This window comes from Esox lucius, chromosome 4 (assembly GCF_011004845.1).
Source record: "Esox lucius isolate fEsoLuc1 chromosome 4, fEsoLuc1.pri, whole genome shotgun sequence".
Lineage (NCBI taxonomy): Eukaryota > Metazoa > Chordata > Actinopteri > Esociformes > Esocidae > Esox > Esox lucius.
The window spans coordinates 26490271-26511459 of NC_047572.1; the positions used below are offsets into that span (position 1 = coordinate 26490271).

The 21189-nt window shown below is 40.7% G+C and overlaps 1 protein-coding gene and 1 long non-coding RNA gene across 2 annotated transcripts; both read right to left on the reverse strand.

The window, feature by feature from the left end:
- Window positions 1-189: 189 nt before the first annotated feature.
- On the reverse strand, window positions 190-16035 carry etfdh (electron transfer flavoprotein dehydrogenase). Its single transcript, XM_010899968.4, has 13 exons — window positions 15848-16035; window positions 14200-14352; window positions 12506-12735; window positions 9373-9454; window positions 9128-9246; window positions 7330-7407; window positions 6882-7028; window positions 6554-6694; window positions 4730-4873; window positions 4328-4496; window positions 3405-3587; window positions 2937-3158; window positions 190-838 (listed from the first exon to the last, which is right to left on the reverse strand). The coding sequence occupies exons 1-13, from the start codon at window positions 15876-15878 to the stop codon at window positions 675-677; spliced, it is 1863 nt and encodes a 620-aa protein (XP_010898270.1). The 5' UTR covers window positions 15879-16035; the 3' UTR covers window positions 190-674.
- LOC105027732 lies at window positions 7416-9112 on the reverse strand. Its single transcript, XR_829320.3, has 3 exons — window positions 8436-9112; window positions 8190-8310; window positions 7416-8063 (listed from the first exon to the last, which is right to left on the reverse strand). It is a non-coding gene; the product is annotated as an uncharacterized LOC105027732 (long non-coding RNA).
- Window positions 16036-21189: the final 5154 nt, after the last annotated feature.

Here is a 21189-nt window from a genome sequence, read left to right on the forward strand (position 1 = left end):
ACATTACTTCACTATCTGGCAATGATAATGTCATGTTTACTCAAGAACTACTGTAATCTTCATTTGTCTTGAACCTAAGCTGTGAAGTGAATTAATGGCCAGTTCAAACACAAATTCTGGTTATTTACTTAATCCGGCTGTATTCGATACAATTAAATGCTAACTGTGGAAAGAGGTGTGATTTGTGGATAAAGTTAAGACAGGCATCATAAATGTTTATTCACAGACATTCTACCTGCTAAGGACATTATGTACAGTATCTTACAGATCATACAATGTTGTTGCTAATGGGATTTGTAGTAAGTAATCAAATAAAACTTAAATCAGGATAACTAAATATTGTCTAATTTTAAGATCTGTCCATCCATGGTCAGTAATCATAACACAGCTTTTTCCATCACATACAAAATACATAAAATCATTTAAGTTATTCTGAAAACTGTATATAAACCAAAAACACCTGTTTTGATTCCTATTTGCAATGCCCATGTTAAAAGAACAGTGACAGTCGGTTCCATATTCAGGCACATAATACAGTTCCTAAGTTCTACGAGCAGTATTGTTGGCAGCAAGCCCCAAATGCACTTACACAGCCAACTCACTGAAGAGGGTTTATAGAGGCTTCTTGGGCTACAATTGGTTCCTCGATATGCCTGAATAAAATGGGGAATAAATCACATTCCATTGTAGGCTGGTCCTCCGCTGCCTTCCGGCACCACCCAGTTGATGTTCTGGCTGGGGTCCTTGATGTCACACGTCTTGCAGTGGACACAGTTTTGAGCATTGATCTGCAACCGCATACCTTCTCCAGTCTCAAGGGGGACGTACTCGTACACACCTAGTGACCAGAGGGGAAGACGGGGGTCATTAAAGGTCTGAGCATCGATCAGCAACCTGTAGAAGACATTACTAATGTACACCGAACTAAAAATATGAACGCATCATTCATAAAATGGTGGTCACATAGTTCAATAGCTGAAATAAAAGATCCCAGAAATGTTCCATTTACGCATAAAATTGTGTATTTCTTTCAAATTACAAGCACGTGTTTACATCTCTACCATTCTCCCCCTCTGCCAAGGTAATCCATTTGCACACAGTAGCCACTAATTAGTATAGGTCTGGATATAAGAAGTTGTTAAGGTGTGTGTTATTTGCCATGTTTTAAGGATCCGCAGTGACCGAACTGTAAGCTTTAACTAAGAGTATGTTACATAAGGAATATGTCGTGTCAGTACAGGATGAGTAATGCCGTAATCACCCCTCAAGGAATATTGCACGATTTTGTAGTGTAACAATCTGAAACAAAAAATAACTGGTCTTGGCTGAGCTCCTTTTCAGTCACTCATGTATACAAATGATTACATAACATGGATGTTGGAATGTTCTCGTATTTTTTCACAACAAGCAGAACACTGAAAAGATGTCATTGCATAAGTATTCCATAGCACAAATAAGCTGTTCTGGTTTGGATTTGCCTTCTTACAACCTAAAGCCTTCCAGAAACAAGTGCATTTAATCTGAGAACATGCATCACTAATTTCACACAGGTGGACTCCCCAAGTAATTGCATGACTTCCGGAGGCACGTAATTACTTAGAGAGTCCATCTGTTTGAAATTTGTGTCACATGATCTCAGATTTACAGTGCTTATAGACCATTTACACCACTTTCCACATTTTCACACTGTGCGCCGGTGCTGCACAATGCGCCGGTGCTGCACAGTGTCATGCATTTAAATCTGGACCTTGCACAAAATCCAGGACCTTGAGTTTCTTCTTATGGAGCCACTCCTTAGCTGCCCTGGCTGTGTGTTTCGGGTCGTTGTCATGCTGGAAGACCCAGCCACGACCCATCTTCAATGCTCTTACGGAGGGAAGGAGGTTAATAGGAGGGGCCTCAATGATCATGAGGAAGGTGAGGGATCAGCCCAGACCTACACGACAGGACCTGGTCAATGATCTGAAGAGAGCTGGGACCACAGTCTCAAAGAAAACCACTAGTGTGAAAACCTGCAAAATCGGCAATGTATCAAATACTTATTCTCCCCACTGTATACATATTTATTATTAACCAAAATATACACAGATTATTTAAGCATACAATGATTAAAAAATACATTGACTGCACAGGGACTTAAGTAATTAAATCTATTGACATTAAGACCCTGCATCAGTAGGTCTTGTAGGTTTTTGTCATACAGGCCTCTGCATTGGCTAAATGATCCCACGTAGGCTCACGATCAGGTTACAAAGGGTGATGTGCAGCCATCCTGAACAGGCCTTATGGTTGTCATTCCTTTATTTTCCATCACATGACGTTTAAATGCGTCGGGGTACAAAAGACGATGCAATATTTCCATTTGGTGAAAAAAATAAAACAATAAAATTTGCCCCCAGAATATGAATCACATGGTGTAGGACAATATTCTAGGACAGACATCTGTTGACAGAGATTGATTTCTGAAAGTATGGTCTGCCTATCAAATCAAACGTCCATAGAATAACGCCTCGTCTTGCCGATCAATACCAATTTCTGGTGTCAAACCGGCTGTGCAGACAATTACGGCACTTGGAATGTTCTTGGGTTTACTTTATTGAAGGAAGGTCAGATGTCCTGGAGAACAGCAATATCAATTTCAAAAGAGAACCTATGGCCAAAAGCCAAATATACCCTAAACTCCAAAGGGGAGCTATTGGACACGTTCTAGGTTGTCCTCACTGCGGTCAGGTTCATTACTGTATCTCACAGGCAGCAACGCAGTAATACAACTACCTAGGGACACACACACTAATTGGCTAATAATTGCTGAAATCTGCTAATGTCTTCCATCTCTTAACGGCCGACTGAACGAGACAATTTAAACCTGACCCGTTTTCTGGTTTAAATGAAGTGACCGCGGTGTCCGTGCCGGGGATGGGTTGTGTGTGTCATACCTGCTGGACAGAAGCGCTGCTCCGGCCCATCATAGATGGCCAGGTTCCGGGCGACGGGGACGCTGTCGTCCTTCAGGGTGAGGTGGGGCGGCTGGTCCCCCTCGTGGTTGGTGCCGCTCAGAGCCACCGAGGAGAGCAGATCGAAGCTCAGCTTGCCATCCGGCTTGGGGTACTCGATGGGTAAGCACTCCTTAGCCGGTTTAAGCTGGGCCGAGTCCAAGCCTGTTTTATAGTAGTGGGGCGTTATCAAACCTCAGCTGGTTACACCTTGGGTTTGTTACAATTCTCAGCCGGAGCGCATTTTTTATTTTGTGGATTTATTTTGTGCATTCCTTTTCAGACAACTGACTGAAAAGGAAATTGACTAACATCCAGGAGGGGGCGCCGTTTCAGCTCAGCACCATTTAAGAAGAGTTCAGATATTTTCCTAAGGAATGTGTCACACAAAACGACATCCATATGCCGTACCTGCGTGTTTCAGTGTCCACGGCTCCTTTCCTCTAAATATCCAGTAGAAGACCCCAGTGTAGAGCATGCCCCCGTACAGCCCAAAGTAGTTGTGGAATGACGGCCTGATGTTCCTCACTGAGTACAGCTCTTTCCAGATCCAAGACTTCTTCAGATTCTCTTCATACTCAGGTATGTGAAATCCTGGAGGAACCGAAATAATAGTGTGAAATGTATGGTACGTAATTAGTAATTCTAGGGAATCAACCCAAATTATACACTTCTCTGATTATACACTTCTCTGATTATATATTTCCCCAAATGTCAAAATGATTAGCACCCGAACATCTTAGGGTTTTTAGACTGAGATCCCTCAGTCTGGGCTTATCGAGTGCCCACTCCAATTCAAAGTGCTTGAGGTCTTCAATAAGTGATGGCCATCGCAAAATGTGGACTCTGTGGTCAATACATTACATGTGTTCTTGGGGACACTGTCATGCGAGAAGATCTACCTGGGGCCCAGTTTAAGCATCCCAGCAGAGCCAAACAGGGTTTTAGCTGCTACGTCCTGATATCCTGCAGGGTTCAGGACGCCACTAACCAATGAAGCCGTTCGCCCCGAGGAAAAGTGAAAGCAACACAGCAACCATAACATGAGGTACACCACATATTTTAAAGTAGATACGAGTTTCTTCTCAAGCAACCTTGTTTTAATGAAAACCCACCACCAGTGTGCTGCATCTGACTACAGCCGTCGTTTCCAAGTAAGAGCCATTACCATTTAGCAAACTCCAGGAGCTTACATTTGATTACTCTTAATGTTGTTGTTTTGGTTTTTTTCTTCCTCCATTGCCTGATTTATGAAGGTCAACAGCATATCATGAATAATGTGACCATAACCAGCACTGAATCCAAGGAAGACTGCCTGGTCCGTCTGAACCTACCGGTTGTTTCAGAAGCTGGGTCTTCAGCTGTGACTTTAGGGAAGATGGCCTCCGCGGCCAGCATGCCACTCTTCATGGCCGTGTGGGTACCTTTAATCTTCGGTACGTTCATAAAGCCCGGACTGCATCCAATCAGCATCCCCCCTGGGAATGTCACCTTAGGGAGAGACTGTATGGAGAAACAGGCAGGTAGAATGTCACATCTTCAATGTAATAGTTGATTATTCTCACTTCTTCAAAACCCTAACAAGGAGACCTGATATGCAATTGATGCATCGCATCACACACACACACACACACACACACACACCTTAGAGAAGTATATAAATCTCATACACACACAGACACACGTTTGAGAAGTGTATAAATTTCATACACATATTGACACAGACACACACACACCTGATAGCCTCCCTCGTTGAGCGCCCTGGCTCCATAGGCAATTCTATCCCCCCCCTCCAGGGTCTTAGCAATGAAAGGATGATGCTTCCAGCGCTGGAACTCTCTGAAGGGGCTGAGATAGGGGTTGGTATAGTCCAGACCAATCTGTGGGAAGGAAACAATCTCTTTTAGACCGCTATATCTATGATCTACAAAACGGTTCAATTTATCACCTGAGGCTTTTCTAGGATTTGAAGGGTTCATACCAAAGCAAGTAGCAGGGTCATAAAGGAAACATTTCAACCCCTATAAAATGTGGTGGCCTCTGACACTAGGATATTTTCAAACCATTTTAGTGCAATTCCATACGGTTTCTTCAGAAGGGGATACATTTTCCGTTTTTTGCCACAAAATAGACAACGAGTGTAACATAATTTGATTCCCCATCCTGCTAATCAAAAGGGGTTATAGACGGTGAATAATTGGACATCAAATTTGCTTTAATGCAATTCCCCCATCCTGCAAATCAAAAATCTATTAATCTGTTCAGCTAGTTGGTCTCTGGATATATCAATATTCTCAACTCAAGTTGCTCTAATAGGAGATCACAGAAGCATATGCATATTTGTACTTGAAATTACAAACTGGCGGTGTGCATTTGAATTTGGTCAGATATAATTTATTCATTGTTTGGAAAATAAATTGCAACGGGTATTATGGATTTGTCATTATCAACTTAGCAATTAAGGTCATGGCATTAATATACCTACACAAATTGATAATCCCGGATAGATGAAGCACTGTTGATTTGAGTCCCAGCCAAACCTTTTAAGTTAAATCTAGACATGCAGTGTTTTACTTTCTAATGAACGATTTGCAACCTTCACTAGGTGGATTCCAATGCTTGTGAAACATTAGGAGACTATGACTGTTCACTCAAATGAGTCGAACACTACCGTAATTCCCTGTTTATAATCCGCATCACGTTTAACCACGCCATTCATTTTATAGCTTTGTGTGTATACAAAACCCCAGTATTAACCGCAACCATATTCAAACCTCAATTGCCCAGAGAATTATGACTCGGACCAACATTGTACATTAATATTAAACATCTGTCATAGGGCGCTGCCAAAATTATCAATGGTTTTCGAAAAACCCTGGTGCGCCAATTGAATCATACTTGCTACGTGAGTTTCTCAGACCTCTACGTCATCAAGCAAACATATGTGAAACGTGCTGGTGGAAACTGTATTAACCACACTGGTTGAAACTGTTTTCAAAAGCTGTGTATAAAGAGGAACTTACGGTAAATGCATCAGACCCTAAATAACAATAATGTAAAAAAGCACAACAAAATAAATACCCAATTCCCATTCATTTTCATTTGCTGGTGGCTTTTCATTCGTTTTTAGCTCCACTCTATAAATGCAGTTTGGGTGCAAATAGCTAGAGAAAACCCCAGTGGTCAAAGCCGATCATCTTGTGGTGGTTCAAAATGAAATCTGGTAATTATTATATTTTATAAAAGGGTGAGATATATAATATCTAATGGACCATCGTTTTGGGGCTAGACCAAAATGACCCAGATCCGAATCTCCAGATGCCAAGGCCTAATGATGACATTGATTGTCAAACATCTGAAGTTGGCCTACCGGTCAAATTCAGCTTCACATGATAAACTGACAAGGAACCCCATAAAAAGACCATAGAGAACTGTAGCATGTCACCGCGTTGACATACACTGACCTAAAATATAGAAAGGTTTTAGACCGTTAGCATGTTTCATAGTTTGACTGTTAACGTTAACAGTGAGGATACAAAATGGTCATCATATGGACTCACCACAAAGCCCAAGGCCACCAACGGCTCGCCCTCGTTCAAGTGATAGAGGAAGGAACCACCGTACGTGTTCCTGTCCAGTGGCCAGCCCACCGAATGTTCTATTCTGCCTGGTCTCCACTTCTTTTCATCAATGACCCATAGCTGGTTAGACAGAAAAATAACACTGTTCACATACGTCGTTTGGAATAACAACATCTGGTTAAATTATTTGTGGAAAAACATTGTCAACATTGTGTCCGTTAAGAAATAAAGATATTCAAATGCATATGCTCTTTCCGTCTGTTAGAGAGAATGGATTACAGGGTATTTGTAAAAAACTAAGAGTTACCTCTTTCAGGCCAATGGCATACGTCTGGGGTTCACAGTTCTCCCGGAGGTTGAATCGCTGGTAGAGCTGTTTGGCTAGATGGCCGTGACAGCCCTCTCCAAACAGGGTCACCTTAGCATGGAGCTCCATTCCCCTCTCAAACACATCCTGCACAGGCCAACAGAGGAGCATGGTATTCTGATACCTGAGAAACGAGGTCACTTGTCGCTACCACACATTACAGTGAGGGTTTTTTTTTTTTATCCCCTGCTGACTTTGTACATTTGCCCACTGACAAAGAAATGATCAGTCTAATTTTAATGGTAGGTTTATTCGAACAGTGAGACAGAGAATAACAACAAAAAAAAAAAGAATCTAGAAAAACAAGTCAAAAATGTTCTAAATAGATTTTTGCTGAACAAAAATAACTTTTGTACAACTTTACTGACACAAATCTCCAGAAACTGACCTTGGGCGAACCATCCTTTGCGATGCCCACGTCATTGGTGGCAATCCCTTTCACGCTTCCATCTTCATGGAACAATACCTAAAAAAAATATGAAAATAAACACTTCTGTAAGTAGGATGATGTTCGCCAGACTCTGGTCTAGCGGTCTAAGCTGGACCACATGCCCGCTGGCTGCCAGGGTTGAGGCCCTGCACAGCCGGCTGTCTGTGTCGGTCTGTCTCACTCCTCCATCTCTCTGTGCTTCCTATTGACCTGTCAGGAAACTGGACAACACCTCAAGCAAACACAATCAATAGGAGCAATGAGTGACATTACAACACATCCCAGTGAAACGCTGTCAATCTCAAGAACGACAACAAAGTGGTCTACATATCACTAATGCTACATCCAGACATATCGTCTTTTAATTAACAAAACGTTTACTGAGAAAACAAAAGCTGACATTGGAGAAAATAAAAATGCATCTGATCAACAGTTCTTGCTACACCACATAGTTGCTGAAAGAGTATATTGATTCACTTACGGCAAAAATGTATGTCCGGACACTTATTGTAAGAGTCAGAATGTTAATCTTGGGAGTCCTGGGCAAATTTGTACCCTAGCCCCTTTCAATCATGGTCACTAAATCGTCCCCATGATTCACCATTTTCTAATGCAAGTTCACAATGCATCATCCCATTGGTCACAAGGATGAGGTCACCTTGTTACCATGTAAAGGCCTTTGAGGACCCTACCTGTGTGGTATAAGATGGGTTTGTGTTAAATTAAATAGTTTTGACTTCAATCTACACACAATACCCCACTTTGACAGCGCAAAACCACACTGTCAGAAATGTGTGCCAATTTATTGGAAATAAAACCTGAAATGGGATGATTTAGAAAGACACAGCAGTCCATATAAGGTCTCAGACTTGACAGTGTAAGTCAAGCCCAAGGAACTCTCACTTGACCTCCAAGATAGAACTGTTTTGAGGAATAGATCTGGGGAAAGTGATAAAAAAAAAAGAATACATGAAGCATTGAAAGTTGTCAGAAGCGTATTGGACTACATCACTGTGAAATGGAAGTCTGGAAAGACCAAGACTCTTTTTGGCCAAACTAAGTACCAGGGCGAGAAGGACATTGGTCACGGAGGTAGCCAAGAACCCAGTAGTCACTCTAACAGAGTTTTTCTGCAGAGATTGGAGAACTCTCTGCAGCACTCCATCAATCCAACCTTTATGGCAGAGTGGATTGACAGAAGTCACTTCTGGGGGGGGGGGGGCTTTTGACGCCGGGAGGCTCTGAGAGCATGAGAAAAAAGATTTTGGTCTGATAAGAACAAAATTAGATCATTAAGCCTGAATGCCAAGCAGTATGTCTGGTGTAAACAAGTTACTACTCATCATCTGGCCAAAACCATCCCTAAAGTGAAGCATGGTGGTGGGCACATCATGCTGTGGGGATGCTTCTCAGTGGTAGGGACTGGGAGACTGGTCTGAACAGAGGGATGAAAGAAGCAAATTACAGAGAGGTCCTTCATGAAGTCCTGTGCGCTCTAGATCAGGTTCTCAGACTCAGGTGAAGATTTCTCTGTCAGAATGACTATGACCTGAAGTACGCAGCCAAGAGAACATAAGTGGTTTTGGGACAAATCTGTGAATATCTTTGAGTGGGCGGTCAAAGTCTGGATTTGAACCTCATTAAACATCTTTGGGGAGACCTGAAGCTTGCAGTTTACTGATCAATTACATATTAAGACACTTATTACCAACGGCTGTGTTTTTTTTAAATGCCATGAATGGTGGGCGGAGCTCACCTCCGCTGCCGCGTAGCCAGGGTATATCTCCACACCCAGCTCCTCAGCTTGCTCTCCCAACCAGCGTACAAAATGACCCAGCCGCACTATGTAGTTCCCGTGGTTGTTCATGGGCAGACCTGTAGGAAAAGCCCCATGTGAAACAGCATAGGGAAAAACACAAAATACACAGTGAAAGCTAACGCCATAATAGCTATAGGTTAAACCATTTCAAAAAAAACTTGTGAACATGCATTTGACTGTACCTGGCAACATTGGGACAGGAATTCGATGTTTCTTGGTCAGAATGCTGAACAAATCCTCTGTGACGGGTGTGTTTAAGGGCGCCTGTAAGCGGAGGGTGCAAAAAAAAAAGCTAATATTAGCATTTATGATGCTTGTAAGACGTTCTCCTCGGGTGTCATTAAGTACATTTCACATAAGTTAAAGTCAAACATAAAGATAGACAAAGCTCTCATCTACGCATTAGGGAGGACCATTATATTGTTCCAGCATGCACAAAGCAAGAGACCATGTCCATTCTGAAGTTGTCCGTTTCAGCGTACACCCGAGTCAACAGAAGAGCTCTGCCATGTTAAGTCCACCAATCATGTCTACGATTGCCAAGTACTGTCTGAAACAGACTGTGCGTGCGCAAAGAATGATTCGTGACCATTTGAAACTACAAAAAAAAATAAAAGCCAGGCCCATATCCAGTGTGTATCTGTCTCTTTAAGATATCTATGAATTGAGCATATGCAGTTTATCTCTCAACCTCTCTTTGACAGACGTCATCAGTACTGAAATAAGTATTCAATCTCCCATGGGAAAGTAACTCCCACAGTAATCTGTGGGACGATGCTTCCTCCCTCAACATGCCATTTGAAAATGTCCAACAGACCAGCTGGAGGAACCCCAGATGCGATAGTTCATTTATGACTATTATTCCACAGTGGAACTAGATAGGGCAATTCTTTTCTACGGGAGTGTAATTCAATTCATGGATGCGGTACACAGATCATTTTTGAAGAGTCTTTAAAATAATTTTAATTTGCCGGGCATGCATGCCACCAGTCAAACTTTAAGGCTTGCCTGACAGCCTTAAAGTTTGACAGCTAATTAATGATATCACTGACTTTAACCAAAATAGGAACTGCACACACACAAGAAAGCCAGAGTGGAGATAATGACACAGACAAAAATGAAAGAGTGAGACAAATTGAAAGCGAGAGGCCAATTTACATATAGTGAGAAGCTAGAGGTGGCTTAAGGAACTGTGGACCTCATAGCCAGTTCCATTGCCCCCCCTATTCCCGTGGTCCTCTAATCAGGGATTGGTTTAGACCTGGTGTGTGCCATTCATTATCAGGTAGAACGGAAATCCACTATGGCGTTGGGCTTGTAGGTTGAGCCTCAAACCTATTAAAGGAACTAGAGTTTACTGGTTGCGTGGAGATAATCTTGATTTGAAGGCACGCGCAGTGAAATTCTTGATATTCAAATTAAAATTCTAGTGCTCAACAATGGAGTTGAATGTTAAACATAGGGAGAGTTAATAGAGTATCAAACAAGAACATTAGAATTATATTTGCAGCAACACTGACCTAGGATGAAACAAAATATTTACTGAAATGTAAACATATGCAGCTAGTAAAATTTTTTTAGAACAAAGTGACCTGTTATGCCTCGATACAGACAAACTGCAAAAGTATGTGCCTGTGAAAATTAAGTATGAATGAGTGTATATCTGGGTGCCTGGGTGTGTGAGGGCTTGTGTGAGAGATGACAGAGAATGCATACAAAAAGTCTCTAATATGCAGTTCATATTGCAGAACAGGGAGCTGACTAGCCCTGGCAATGCCAAAATGAAGTCAGGACAAGACTCTGTTGAGGATGACTGAAGAGCAGATGCGCAAATAAGGGCATTAGCTGTCCGTGGACCATCCCTCAGGCAGATGTGGGGGTCCTCGGCTGGTGTGGTTACACCGGACCGTGGATGTACTACCAAATTCTCTGGAAAAGTGCTGATGGACATTCCTGTACATAAATTATCCGCTCCCTCACCAACTGAGACATTGTGTCATTGTGTCGTGCAACATTTAAGAGTTGCCTTTTATTGTCCCCAGCACAAGGTGCATCTGGGTAATGATCATGCTTTATAATCAGCTTCTTGATATGCCACATCTGTCACGTCACAATCCCTTGTATGACACTGTTGCCTTGTTGGTTAGCAACGGCCAGCAAGTCATCTTAGCATGGGCTTGATACCTCCATTTCATGCAGCGACAGTATTAGCGACTGATTCCCTGGTAAAGATTTCCTTTGCCTTCTCAACCGCTGTGACACACTGTCTTCTCCATATCTCAGGCAGAATCGCATTAGTGTGGACACCCACACTAGGACGGATGCTACACATTACTCACCAAGGCTTAGCCCGTCCAAAAATTTCACAACATTACAGAAAGGGTAGTTAACAAGAAAGATTATGGGGTTACTACATGTGGATTGGGGGGAGGCAAAAACAAAATAGGAACACTGTCATAGCAAAAAATATGCCCAATCAAATGTGACATGGCATATATATTTTCAGATATATTTGAGAGGCTGGTTCAAAATCATACCTTTTCTAACATCTCTGCCAGGACATGAGGCAATAGTATTATTTTTCTAGAAGTGCCAGCGTAATAACCTGCCATTTTTCTGATCAATAAAGGATGTTGTGCTATCACCATCTCAGTCTGTCAAATCGTAGCGCCAACTGTGTTTTATATGACCAATCAGAACTTCCCTTGTTGGTAGTTCCACTCATGCATGGATGCTTAGTGGTACGTTTATTCCACTCAAAAAAGAAAACTCAAAATACACAACATTAAATCAGTCATTTCTATGGGAAGCCATGGACACGTGATCCAATGTTGTGTCCTTGACCAGGCCATTGAACTCCAACATTTACATGCAAAATAAAGCCAGTCATTGGGCCATGAGGTACACTTCTAATGGTTTCTTAAAAATGTTTTTGATGGTATGCTCAATGACATCAGACAACCAGCAGTTCGATGTGACCATGTTACCTTACATTAGTTCTTGATTTGATAAGTGAGAAAAGCCCATCTGTTAGAGCCGTGTTAGCCAATTCAAATTAACAGGTGGGAAAGTACCATTAAATTTTACTGGCTATAATGGGAACTGGTTAATTGAATCTCTCCCCCACCTTTAACATTGACTCATTTTTGTGCATGTTGTTTTTGAATGGTTTTTCGGATTAAAGTAAAAAGGTAATAGCACGGATAAGAAATATTTCCATCTCTTTGGGGCTGAGGGCCAGTCCTATGAAACCAATTAGCACACCGACCAAAGCTCTCCACATTAAGCTTCATGTTGGAACTGTGCGTCACATACCCCTCTCTCCTTCCAGTCTGGGAAGAGCTCAATGAGGGCGCTTGGCTCCAGGCAGGCGCCAGAGAGGGTGTGTGCACCAATCTGAGAGGCCTTCTCCACCAGGCACACACGCAGCTCCTTCTCCTGCTCATTGGCTAGCTGCTTCAGCCGGATGGCTGCCGACAGGCCTGCTGGACCCCCGCCCACTATCACCACATCGGCCTCGTCAGCAAACCGCTCCATCTCCACACCTGGGCAAGGCCAATAAGAGTGTTACGAAGAGTGCCGGGAACAGCCTAGGACCTGACAATACAAAAATACTGCCAAAAATATTATTTTAACGCCTATTTTTCAGTGGCAGTTGATAAGATAATTACTGACTCTAAATATCCAGAAAAAACACACAGAAAAAAAACTCTCATTTCGGTAAACTTAAAAAAAAACAAAAAAACTCTTGATTGAGTTGAGCTTTTCAGTTTGATCAGCTCAATTGATATTATTTAATTAAATAAAAAGGACGCAAATCTGCAGCATTAGATACATGACTTGACTACAGACAAAGTTTTTATGCTTTTTATCCTCTGTGGGAATTAGAACAGAGAAGCCTACAACGCTGGCCCATGCTCATGGCTCTGTCACGTGAAGTGAAAAAAGATGTACTCCCTTTCAACGAGCGTCTCTTTTCTGTCCAATCAGGTGCAATCAAATCAAGCCTGGTATCGGGATAACGACTGACATTGGAGAACAACTGTCAAGACACGAGTCATTAATTAACCCTGTATTGTTTGTTCACCCTCGTAAATTTGTCAGGAATATGTATTGGCAACAACAACAAAAAATGGTGGGTATCCAAAAAGTGTACAGGAACACCAAGGTGGCTGGTAGAATTGACAAATGTACCCGTCTGGAAACTGAAACAACGATAGCGGTGTTACACCCGCCATGCTCTATAAACTGAGCAGCACAGAAGCATCCTGTGATAAATTTGATTTGAATTGCAATTCTAAAATTCTAAAACATATTGCTCTCCATAGGACTTCTGCAGATGGAAGAGTTTTGATAATGGAAATAAAAGTGCTTTTTAAAAAAAAGAGCTTTGATGCAGGTACAGCCAACATGCAGAAATACTATTGCGATATTGTCAAAGCGATACATTGTGAAAATCGTTTACCCGATATGCAATAAAGGTTTCCCTCATCACTAGCCTACAACAGGGTTTGGACTTTCTTAGCTAACACACTATGCTACTGCCTCCAGGTTAACTTCAGGTCTTGAGGTCTCAGAAATTGTTACACTGCAAAAAAATCTAACTGAAAGGAGCATCAAAAGTAACAACGTAAAAAAATACATACAAAATAACAGTTTACTGTGGTTAACTTGTCTCAGAACACATCAACTAAAGAAATTGCTTATTCAGGAGGACAGTTATTATACAGTCCATACACACACAACTTTAGTTTGCTTTATCAGCCTTGGTCAAATGAAAGAAAAATAAATGGTGTTTAGGTGTATAATAACATAATAGAGCAGAAGGCAAGTAGAAACTGCCACTGGATGATTTCTAAATGGAGTTGATATAATTATAATTTGAACACTGAAAATTAGCGATAACCAGGCTAAATATTTGGTTACAGCCCTAAGGTTTTTTTTCGTTATTCCTGATGATTTGACAGCAGCCAACATTTCTGCCATAGTGAGGAGGATCCCACAGTTACCTTCCCATCGTGGGTCGTTGTCCCTGGGGAAGATTGAGTAGTGGGATGTTATGCGGGGTGTCACGGCAGATGAGCCATTTCGTCTCCATGCGTAGAGCTGCAGCGAAGCATGTTCTGCTTGCACTGTTTTCAATACTCGCATACACCTCTGGGCTGTAAAACACAAAGCAACTCCACTCAGTGCCAAGTGGAGGACTGGCAAGGAAGCTGATCAAGCTAGGGCCTGCTCAACACCTTCTGTGTACCAATGTTATCTAACAATCGCACAGTTGAAAGGAACACTAATGTGGGCTGGTTTTGATGGATCACAACTGAACGGCCGACTTGACATGATGTTTACAGGCTCGGCTTCTCTCTCATCATGGAAGTCTTTACTGGAACTGTAGGGTGTATGATACATGGATACAGAATCTGTCACTTCCGCAGAGTAGCCGGTGCAATATGTATTGGTGATAAGGCATGCAAGGCATTCCAATTAAGGGCATGAGATTGACAGCAAAAAAAGCCAAGTTCACCTTGTTTATATATGCAGACTTATTTTCGCTCTTTCTGTGCTTGTAGTTTATTCATTAATGCTAAGAACACGTCTAAGCATTTTATGAAAGGGTCCAGAAGCCCACAATCTCAGTTTAGATCACTTATTTTATTTTAGTCATTTAGCAGACTCTTTACCAGATTTAGCATTTGCAAAGCAATTCGGCTTAAGTTTTTCCCGCGTGATATCAAAGATGTATTTTTAGAAAACAAAATTTCCAATAGCCTTAACATGGATTAATGGCAGAGTGGAACGAAAATGTGGATCTTTACTGCAGACGTATTACTCAGAACAAGATTCTGATGTAATCTGTCGGTTTGCAGATTTTTACAACATGCTTAGGTTCAAAGGCATAATCATTCATTACAGGATTCCAGTATTGTGACAGACATATTTCTCAATTATTATTATTTTTTAAACGATTTGGGATCACCTACTACACAAGCACAGAAAGAGTAAAAGGTCACGTAAAAATAGGTCACATAACTAACAACGTTACATTACTGTGTTGACCGCTGTCAAACTACTGTTGGCACAAATCCGTGTCAGAGGCGCATGATTGTTTCTAAACTTGACATTGTCAAACCAACTAAACGCGAGCTGACCGGCTAACTATTTAGCTAGCTGTAGCAAGTAGGCAGTTAAAAAGCAAGCTATTTAGCCGAATACATTGAGATGTTTACTGTTATTACATGCATTGTGATGTGAAGTACGCAGACAGTGAATGTATCACCTCGTCGTTTTGTACATATTAACATAACATTATCTGCCCGAAGGACACGTGTAAATGTGAACTATATTTAATTTGAACTTTGCCCTACATTTAGCTTAGCTAGCTACCTAGCTAGCATATTTGTTTTCTCTGCAAACCCAGACTACAGTACTCCAATGAGACTAGCTAGCCAACTAGCATCCAAAGATATTACAACGCTAGTAGTGTAATATATTAGTACGAACATATTAATTCATGCAACTCAAATGTTTACTTTTAATAGTTATCATTGATATGTTAGGATGACCAATGTGTCAATGGGCAAAAGAATGATCAACCCATGAGCACACTAGCATCTACAATATTGTAGCAAGCAAGCAAGCTAACGAAAAAGTAATTACCTTGAATTGAATATCTGCAAGCTGGAAACATCCTATTAGCTAATTGGTCAGCTAGTAGTGGTAGTTCCCCAGTTAGCAGCAGTCCTCTCTAGAAACGAAGAGCAAGGAGCCCCAAGGGTTTACTAAACTTTCACCCTGACTGAGTCCATAACAAAATCCGTCTCATAACACACCATCTAACTGCGCAGACGCAGCAATCCTATGACATGTTCACGTGAGTCAAAATAAGTCAAATCTAACTAGATCACTGGGTCCCAGTTTTTTATTTTGTATGCACTTTATACAATTATGCAAACTACAATTCAAGCCACTAATACGACATGGAAAGAGTAGAAATTCTTCAAAAAATTATGATTTTTCTTTAATCACAGTATTTTCAATATTGAGTTTCATCCCTGTAATTTTTTATTTAAATAATAAATTACTGTATATGTACTCATGTTTGCACGTCATAGCATGGAGTCAGCTCTTCTTAAGGTTTTAAATGATTTATTGTTGTTTAGGGATGATGGAAATTTAGCAATTTTAATTCTGCCTGATCATAATGCTGCCTTTGACATGATTGATCATACCATCCTTCTAGATCTTCTTAAGCTAGAAGTTGGCATTTAGGGCACTGCCCTAAAGCTGTTTACTTCATATTTGAGAGACATTTTCTGTAAAGAACGGGGATTTCTCCTCCTGCTCTGCATCAATCACCTGCAGGGTACCTCAAGGGGCTGTCCTAGGCCCTATCTTATTCTCGTTCTATATGCTTCCCTTGGGCTCCCATCTTTTAGTAATATATCTCTTACCATTGCTATGCCGATTACACACAGTTGAATCTTCCCCTGAAACTTGGTGACAAGAAATCCCTTAAATCACTCTTTGTCTTAGGGACATAAAATTCCAGCTAGTTGAAACTTTAATCAATTAATTAACACAAAAACATAAGTTGTATTTGGCCCCAGACACTCCACCAAAGTTATTGTTAATAACTTAGGGTCTCTATTCATCAATGTACATAACTGCAAAAAATCATGGGGTCCTTTTTGTTTCTGATCACAAATTTGATAAACAAGTAACCGCTGTTGTCAGAGGTAGCTTTATCCAGCTCCGGGCCAATGGCAGAATGAAACCCATTCTCACTTTCAAGGATTTGGAGACAAATATTAATGCGTTCATTTCCTCCCGTCTGGACTATTGCAACTCTTTGTATATCAGTCATCCTTGTCTCACCTTCAGCTTGTCCAAAAGGCAGCTGCTAGGCTTTTAACGGGTACAGAGAAGAGAGCATCACTCCAGCATTGGCCTCACTCCAGTGGTTGCCTGTTAAATACAGGATTGATTTTAAGTTATTTTATTCGGTTTTTAAAGCAATACATGGATCAGCACCCTCTTTTACTTCTGACCTCCTCATCCACCACTCATCCTCAAGGACCCTTAGGTTTCTGACCTCCTTATCCACCACTCTTCCTCAAGGACCCTAAGGTCTTCCAACCAATTGCTCCACAGTCCCGATTAAAGTTTAAAGGAGACCATGCCCTTTTCTGTTGCTGCTCCAAAGTTGTGGAATAGCCTTTATATATTAGGCAACATTTTTAAATCCCACCTTAAGTCCTGTCTTTTTTCTTTAGCAGGTGAGTCTGCAAATGGGTAGGGAGTTTTGTTTATGTCTTTCATGTCCTATATGCTTAGTTAGCTATGTTTTAGGTATGGATTTCCTTTTGCTGTCCTAGACACTTGATTGTTTTTATATATGCTTTATAAATACATACATTTGACTTGACTTTGATGTAAATACATTTTCAATAGCACCATAACTAGTGTGTACAGTATTAATGAGTTGCAAATATTTTATGATCGGGGGGTTGATCAGGTGGTTTTATTACATAGATTACATCCATCATTGAGTACATCAGGGTTTAGCAAGTTTGTCCACGTTGAGCATTCAATTCAGCAGATGAGTCTGTTTAATATTTTGACTATAATTTAGTTAATCAAAAATATTTCCTAAGCAAGAACAAAACAATATGTCTTAAAATATATCTACAAATCAATGCATCATAAATAGTTTAGGCCCAGTCAAAACTCTGACAGTGATTTCCTATCACATACAGGCCTAAAATTACAACGATGAAATATAACAGCACATCATATCAGCCAGACAGACAGTATGCAGTCCCTTCCAAACTAACACCCTTGATGAAGACGAGCAAACATAAAATAAACAACACAAGTAGTGAGATACATTTTATGCACAACATAAGTAGGGGGAAACAATATTGTATACTAATACAATGAATCAGAGAAACGATTTATAAGTCGCGTGAATTAAATGCGTGAAAATATCGTACATTAACAGTATTGTTCTGTAGTGGTGCCACTACTGCACCTGCTTTTGCTGCTGCTTCTTAACAGGAACCAACGATGGAGCCGAGATATCACTAGCAGAAGATGACATCGAGAGTCAGTCTGTGGTTGTGAGGCTACTAACCCAAGCGAATTAACTGAAGCGGTAGGCAGTGATGGTGAGGGAGGAAGAATAGATAGGAAAACATCAACTTTGGGTTATTGGGCTAGATAGCTAATGCATTGTAGCTAACTAGCTACCATGATGTCTACCTGCCTGTTGATTCATGTATTTTTCCTTGTTTGTTCTAGTCTCGTGCGTTCAGCTGCTTTGCTGTGAGGCCATTGCAGTTACTGTCTCTGACTTTGAGAAAGTGAAGCCACGGCATCTTCCCCGTTAGCAGTGGCATTTATAGTGGCAGGTTGAGATGCCGGTGGCAGGTTGAGATGCCAACGATTTTTCCTGAGATGCCACGGCATCTTTCGCCGTTTATATTGTATTTCTGGTGGCAGCCTGAGATGCCACAAATTTACTCGACCGATTATGGGATAGAACGGTGGCAAACAAGGGCTGTGTCCGAAATCACCCACTACTCAACATATACAACCAAACCAGTAGCCTGTCGTACTGTAGAGGAAAGAGCATATCCGACTGCAACTGCTGGTGTTTGTAGCATTTGCTAGTGAGATACCTTATAGTTTATAAATGTTAACATTTGCCAATATTACACTTGGTAGCATTTTCATGACCCTATTTGTTCACTTTTTTCCCAACGTTTCTTTGGTTATGTATAATATTTTATTCGTATTATTGTCTGTTATATTGCAGTGCTAAGGAAAGAAATTGGTGGTAGCCTATTCTTTTTTTTATTTAAAATGCAATGACAAAATACTTTTCTCACTCAAATAAAAGACTGCAGTTTAAAGCATGATTACATTAGGGGAACAGTATTTAGGCTATAGGCTTACACTTGGCAAAGCACCGGCCAATGTTTGTGGCAATTGCCACTGGCCCCCTGTGGCAGCTGTCCCTATCTGACTTTAAACCCTCAACATTTATAGCTTACTATACTAGGTGATATTTATATGTATCTGTGCATACATTAAAACCATGTACAAAGGTCTTGGTATGAATTACTAGGCTGTATTTAGGAACAAAACTCTTTAATATAACATAATATAAAAATATTTTAACAATCACTGTTCCTCAAATCTTGCCAAGAGTCTGTAATTGTTTTTATCAACAAATTCTTCCCAGAAGTTGTCGTAGTCCTTTTTTTTCCAAAGACAAATGTAAAAAGTTCTGCTGGAGAATCCTCATCCAGTTCCCCATCCCAGGTGTCCATCTCCAGGATGGCTTATTTTTTTTCTTCTCTGTCCATTGAAAAGGACAGCAGGGAGTTCCAGTCCTCCATGGAATGTTGCCTTATCGCAGCAGTCAGCTGCAGCCAGTTCTATGTTGGATAAGGTTTTCCTGCAGTAAAAAAAGAATGTTATTGATAATTTATGTTTTTCCCAAGTGAAGATTTCAGACATATAGAGCATTTACAGTACCTCTGAATGAAACATTTAAAAAAATTGTACCAACAAATGCTGTATTAATTAACAAAGTGGGTTCCATCTAAACCCCTCCAAACTAAATGTCAGTATACAGGTGCTGGTCATAAAATTAGAATAGCATCAAAATGTTGATTTATTTCAGTTATTCCATTCAAAAAGTGAAACTTGTATATTATATTCATTCATTACACACAGACTGATATATTTCAAATTTATATTTCTTTTAATTGTGATTATTATAACTGACAACTAATGAAAATCCCAAATTCAGTATCTCTGAAAATTTGAATATTACTTAAGACCAATACAAAAAAGATTTTTTGAAATGTTGGCCAACTGAAAAGTATGAGCATGTACACTCAATACTTAGTTGGTGCTCCTTTTGCCTGAATTACTGCAGCAATGCGGCGTGGCATGGAGTCGATCAATCTGTAGCGCTGCTCAGGTGTTATGAGAGCCCAGGTTGCTCTGATAGTGGCCTTCAGCTCTTCTGCATTGTTGTGTCTGGCGTATCGCATCTTCCTCTTCACAATACCCCATAGATTTTCTATAGGGTTAAGGTCAGGCGAGTTTTCTGGCCAATTAAGAACAGGGATACCATGGTCCTTAAACCAGGTACTGGTAGCTTTGGCACTGTGTGCAGGTGCCAAGTCCTGTTGGAAAAGGATATTTTGAAATCTGTGAACAGCCTGCCTCTTTAGCTATGACCTTTTGTGTCTTGCCCTCCTTGTGCAAGGTGTCAATGGTTGTCTTTTGGACAGCTGTGAAGTCAGCAGTCTTCCCCATGATTGTGTTGCCTCCAGAACTAGACTGACAGACCATTTAAAGGCCTTTGCAGGTTTTTTTGGTTAATTAGCTGATTAGAGTGTGGCACCAGGTGTCTTCAATATTGAACCTTTTCACAATTTTCAAATTTTCTGAGATACTGAATTTGGGTTTTTCATTAGTTGTCAGTTATAATCATCAATATTAAAATAAATAAACACTTGAAATATATATCAGTCTGTGTGGAATGAATGTATACATTATACAAGTTTCACTTTTTGAATGAAATTACTGAAATAAATCAACTTTTGATGATATTCTAATTTTATGACCAGCACCTGTATATTTTGTCTATTTAATTTAATTCAGCAATCTGTATTCAGATGATCCAACCTGCAGCCCTTTGCATGTCTTCCCCTCTCTCTCTGTGCCCCTTTCCTGTCTATCTTCGGCTGTCACTAGCAATAAAAGTTTATTTTTTTATATAGTTGATTCCCCCGCTAGCCGCAGCTACAGGCTTCATATTCGGCCTCAGCTCCACCTACAGTCCACATCTTTTATCCGGGAGTAGCCAGTCAGAGCTGGCCAGTCGGAGCTTCACAATTGCTTTTCAGAAAGCTATAGTCGTCCTGATCTCTGCTGATCAGGGTCTGAAAAAAAAATTGTCAAGATTTAAAAAATAAAGG

Bases quoted from the DNA above. Each gene is read 5' to 3' on its own strand.
- etfdh (XM_010899968.4), bottom strand. From the start codon at position 15,878: ATGTTTCCAGCTTGCAGATATTCAATTCAAG. The intron at 7,408-9,127 runs GTGAGCTCCGCC...TATTTTTTTTAG, and splicing joins CTGGCTACGCGGCAGCGGAG to GTATTGTTCCATGAAGATGG. The intron at 7,029-7,329 runs GTCAGTTTCTGG...TGGCCTGTGCAG, and splicing joins CAAAGGATGGTTCGCCCAAG to GATGTGTTTGAGAGGGGAAT.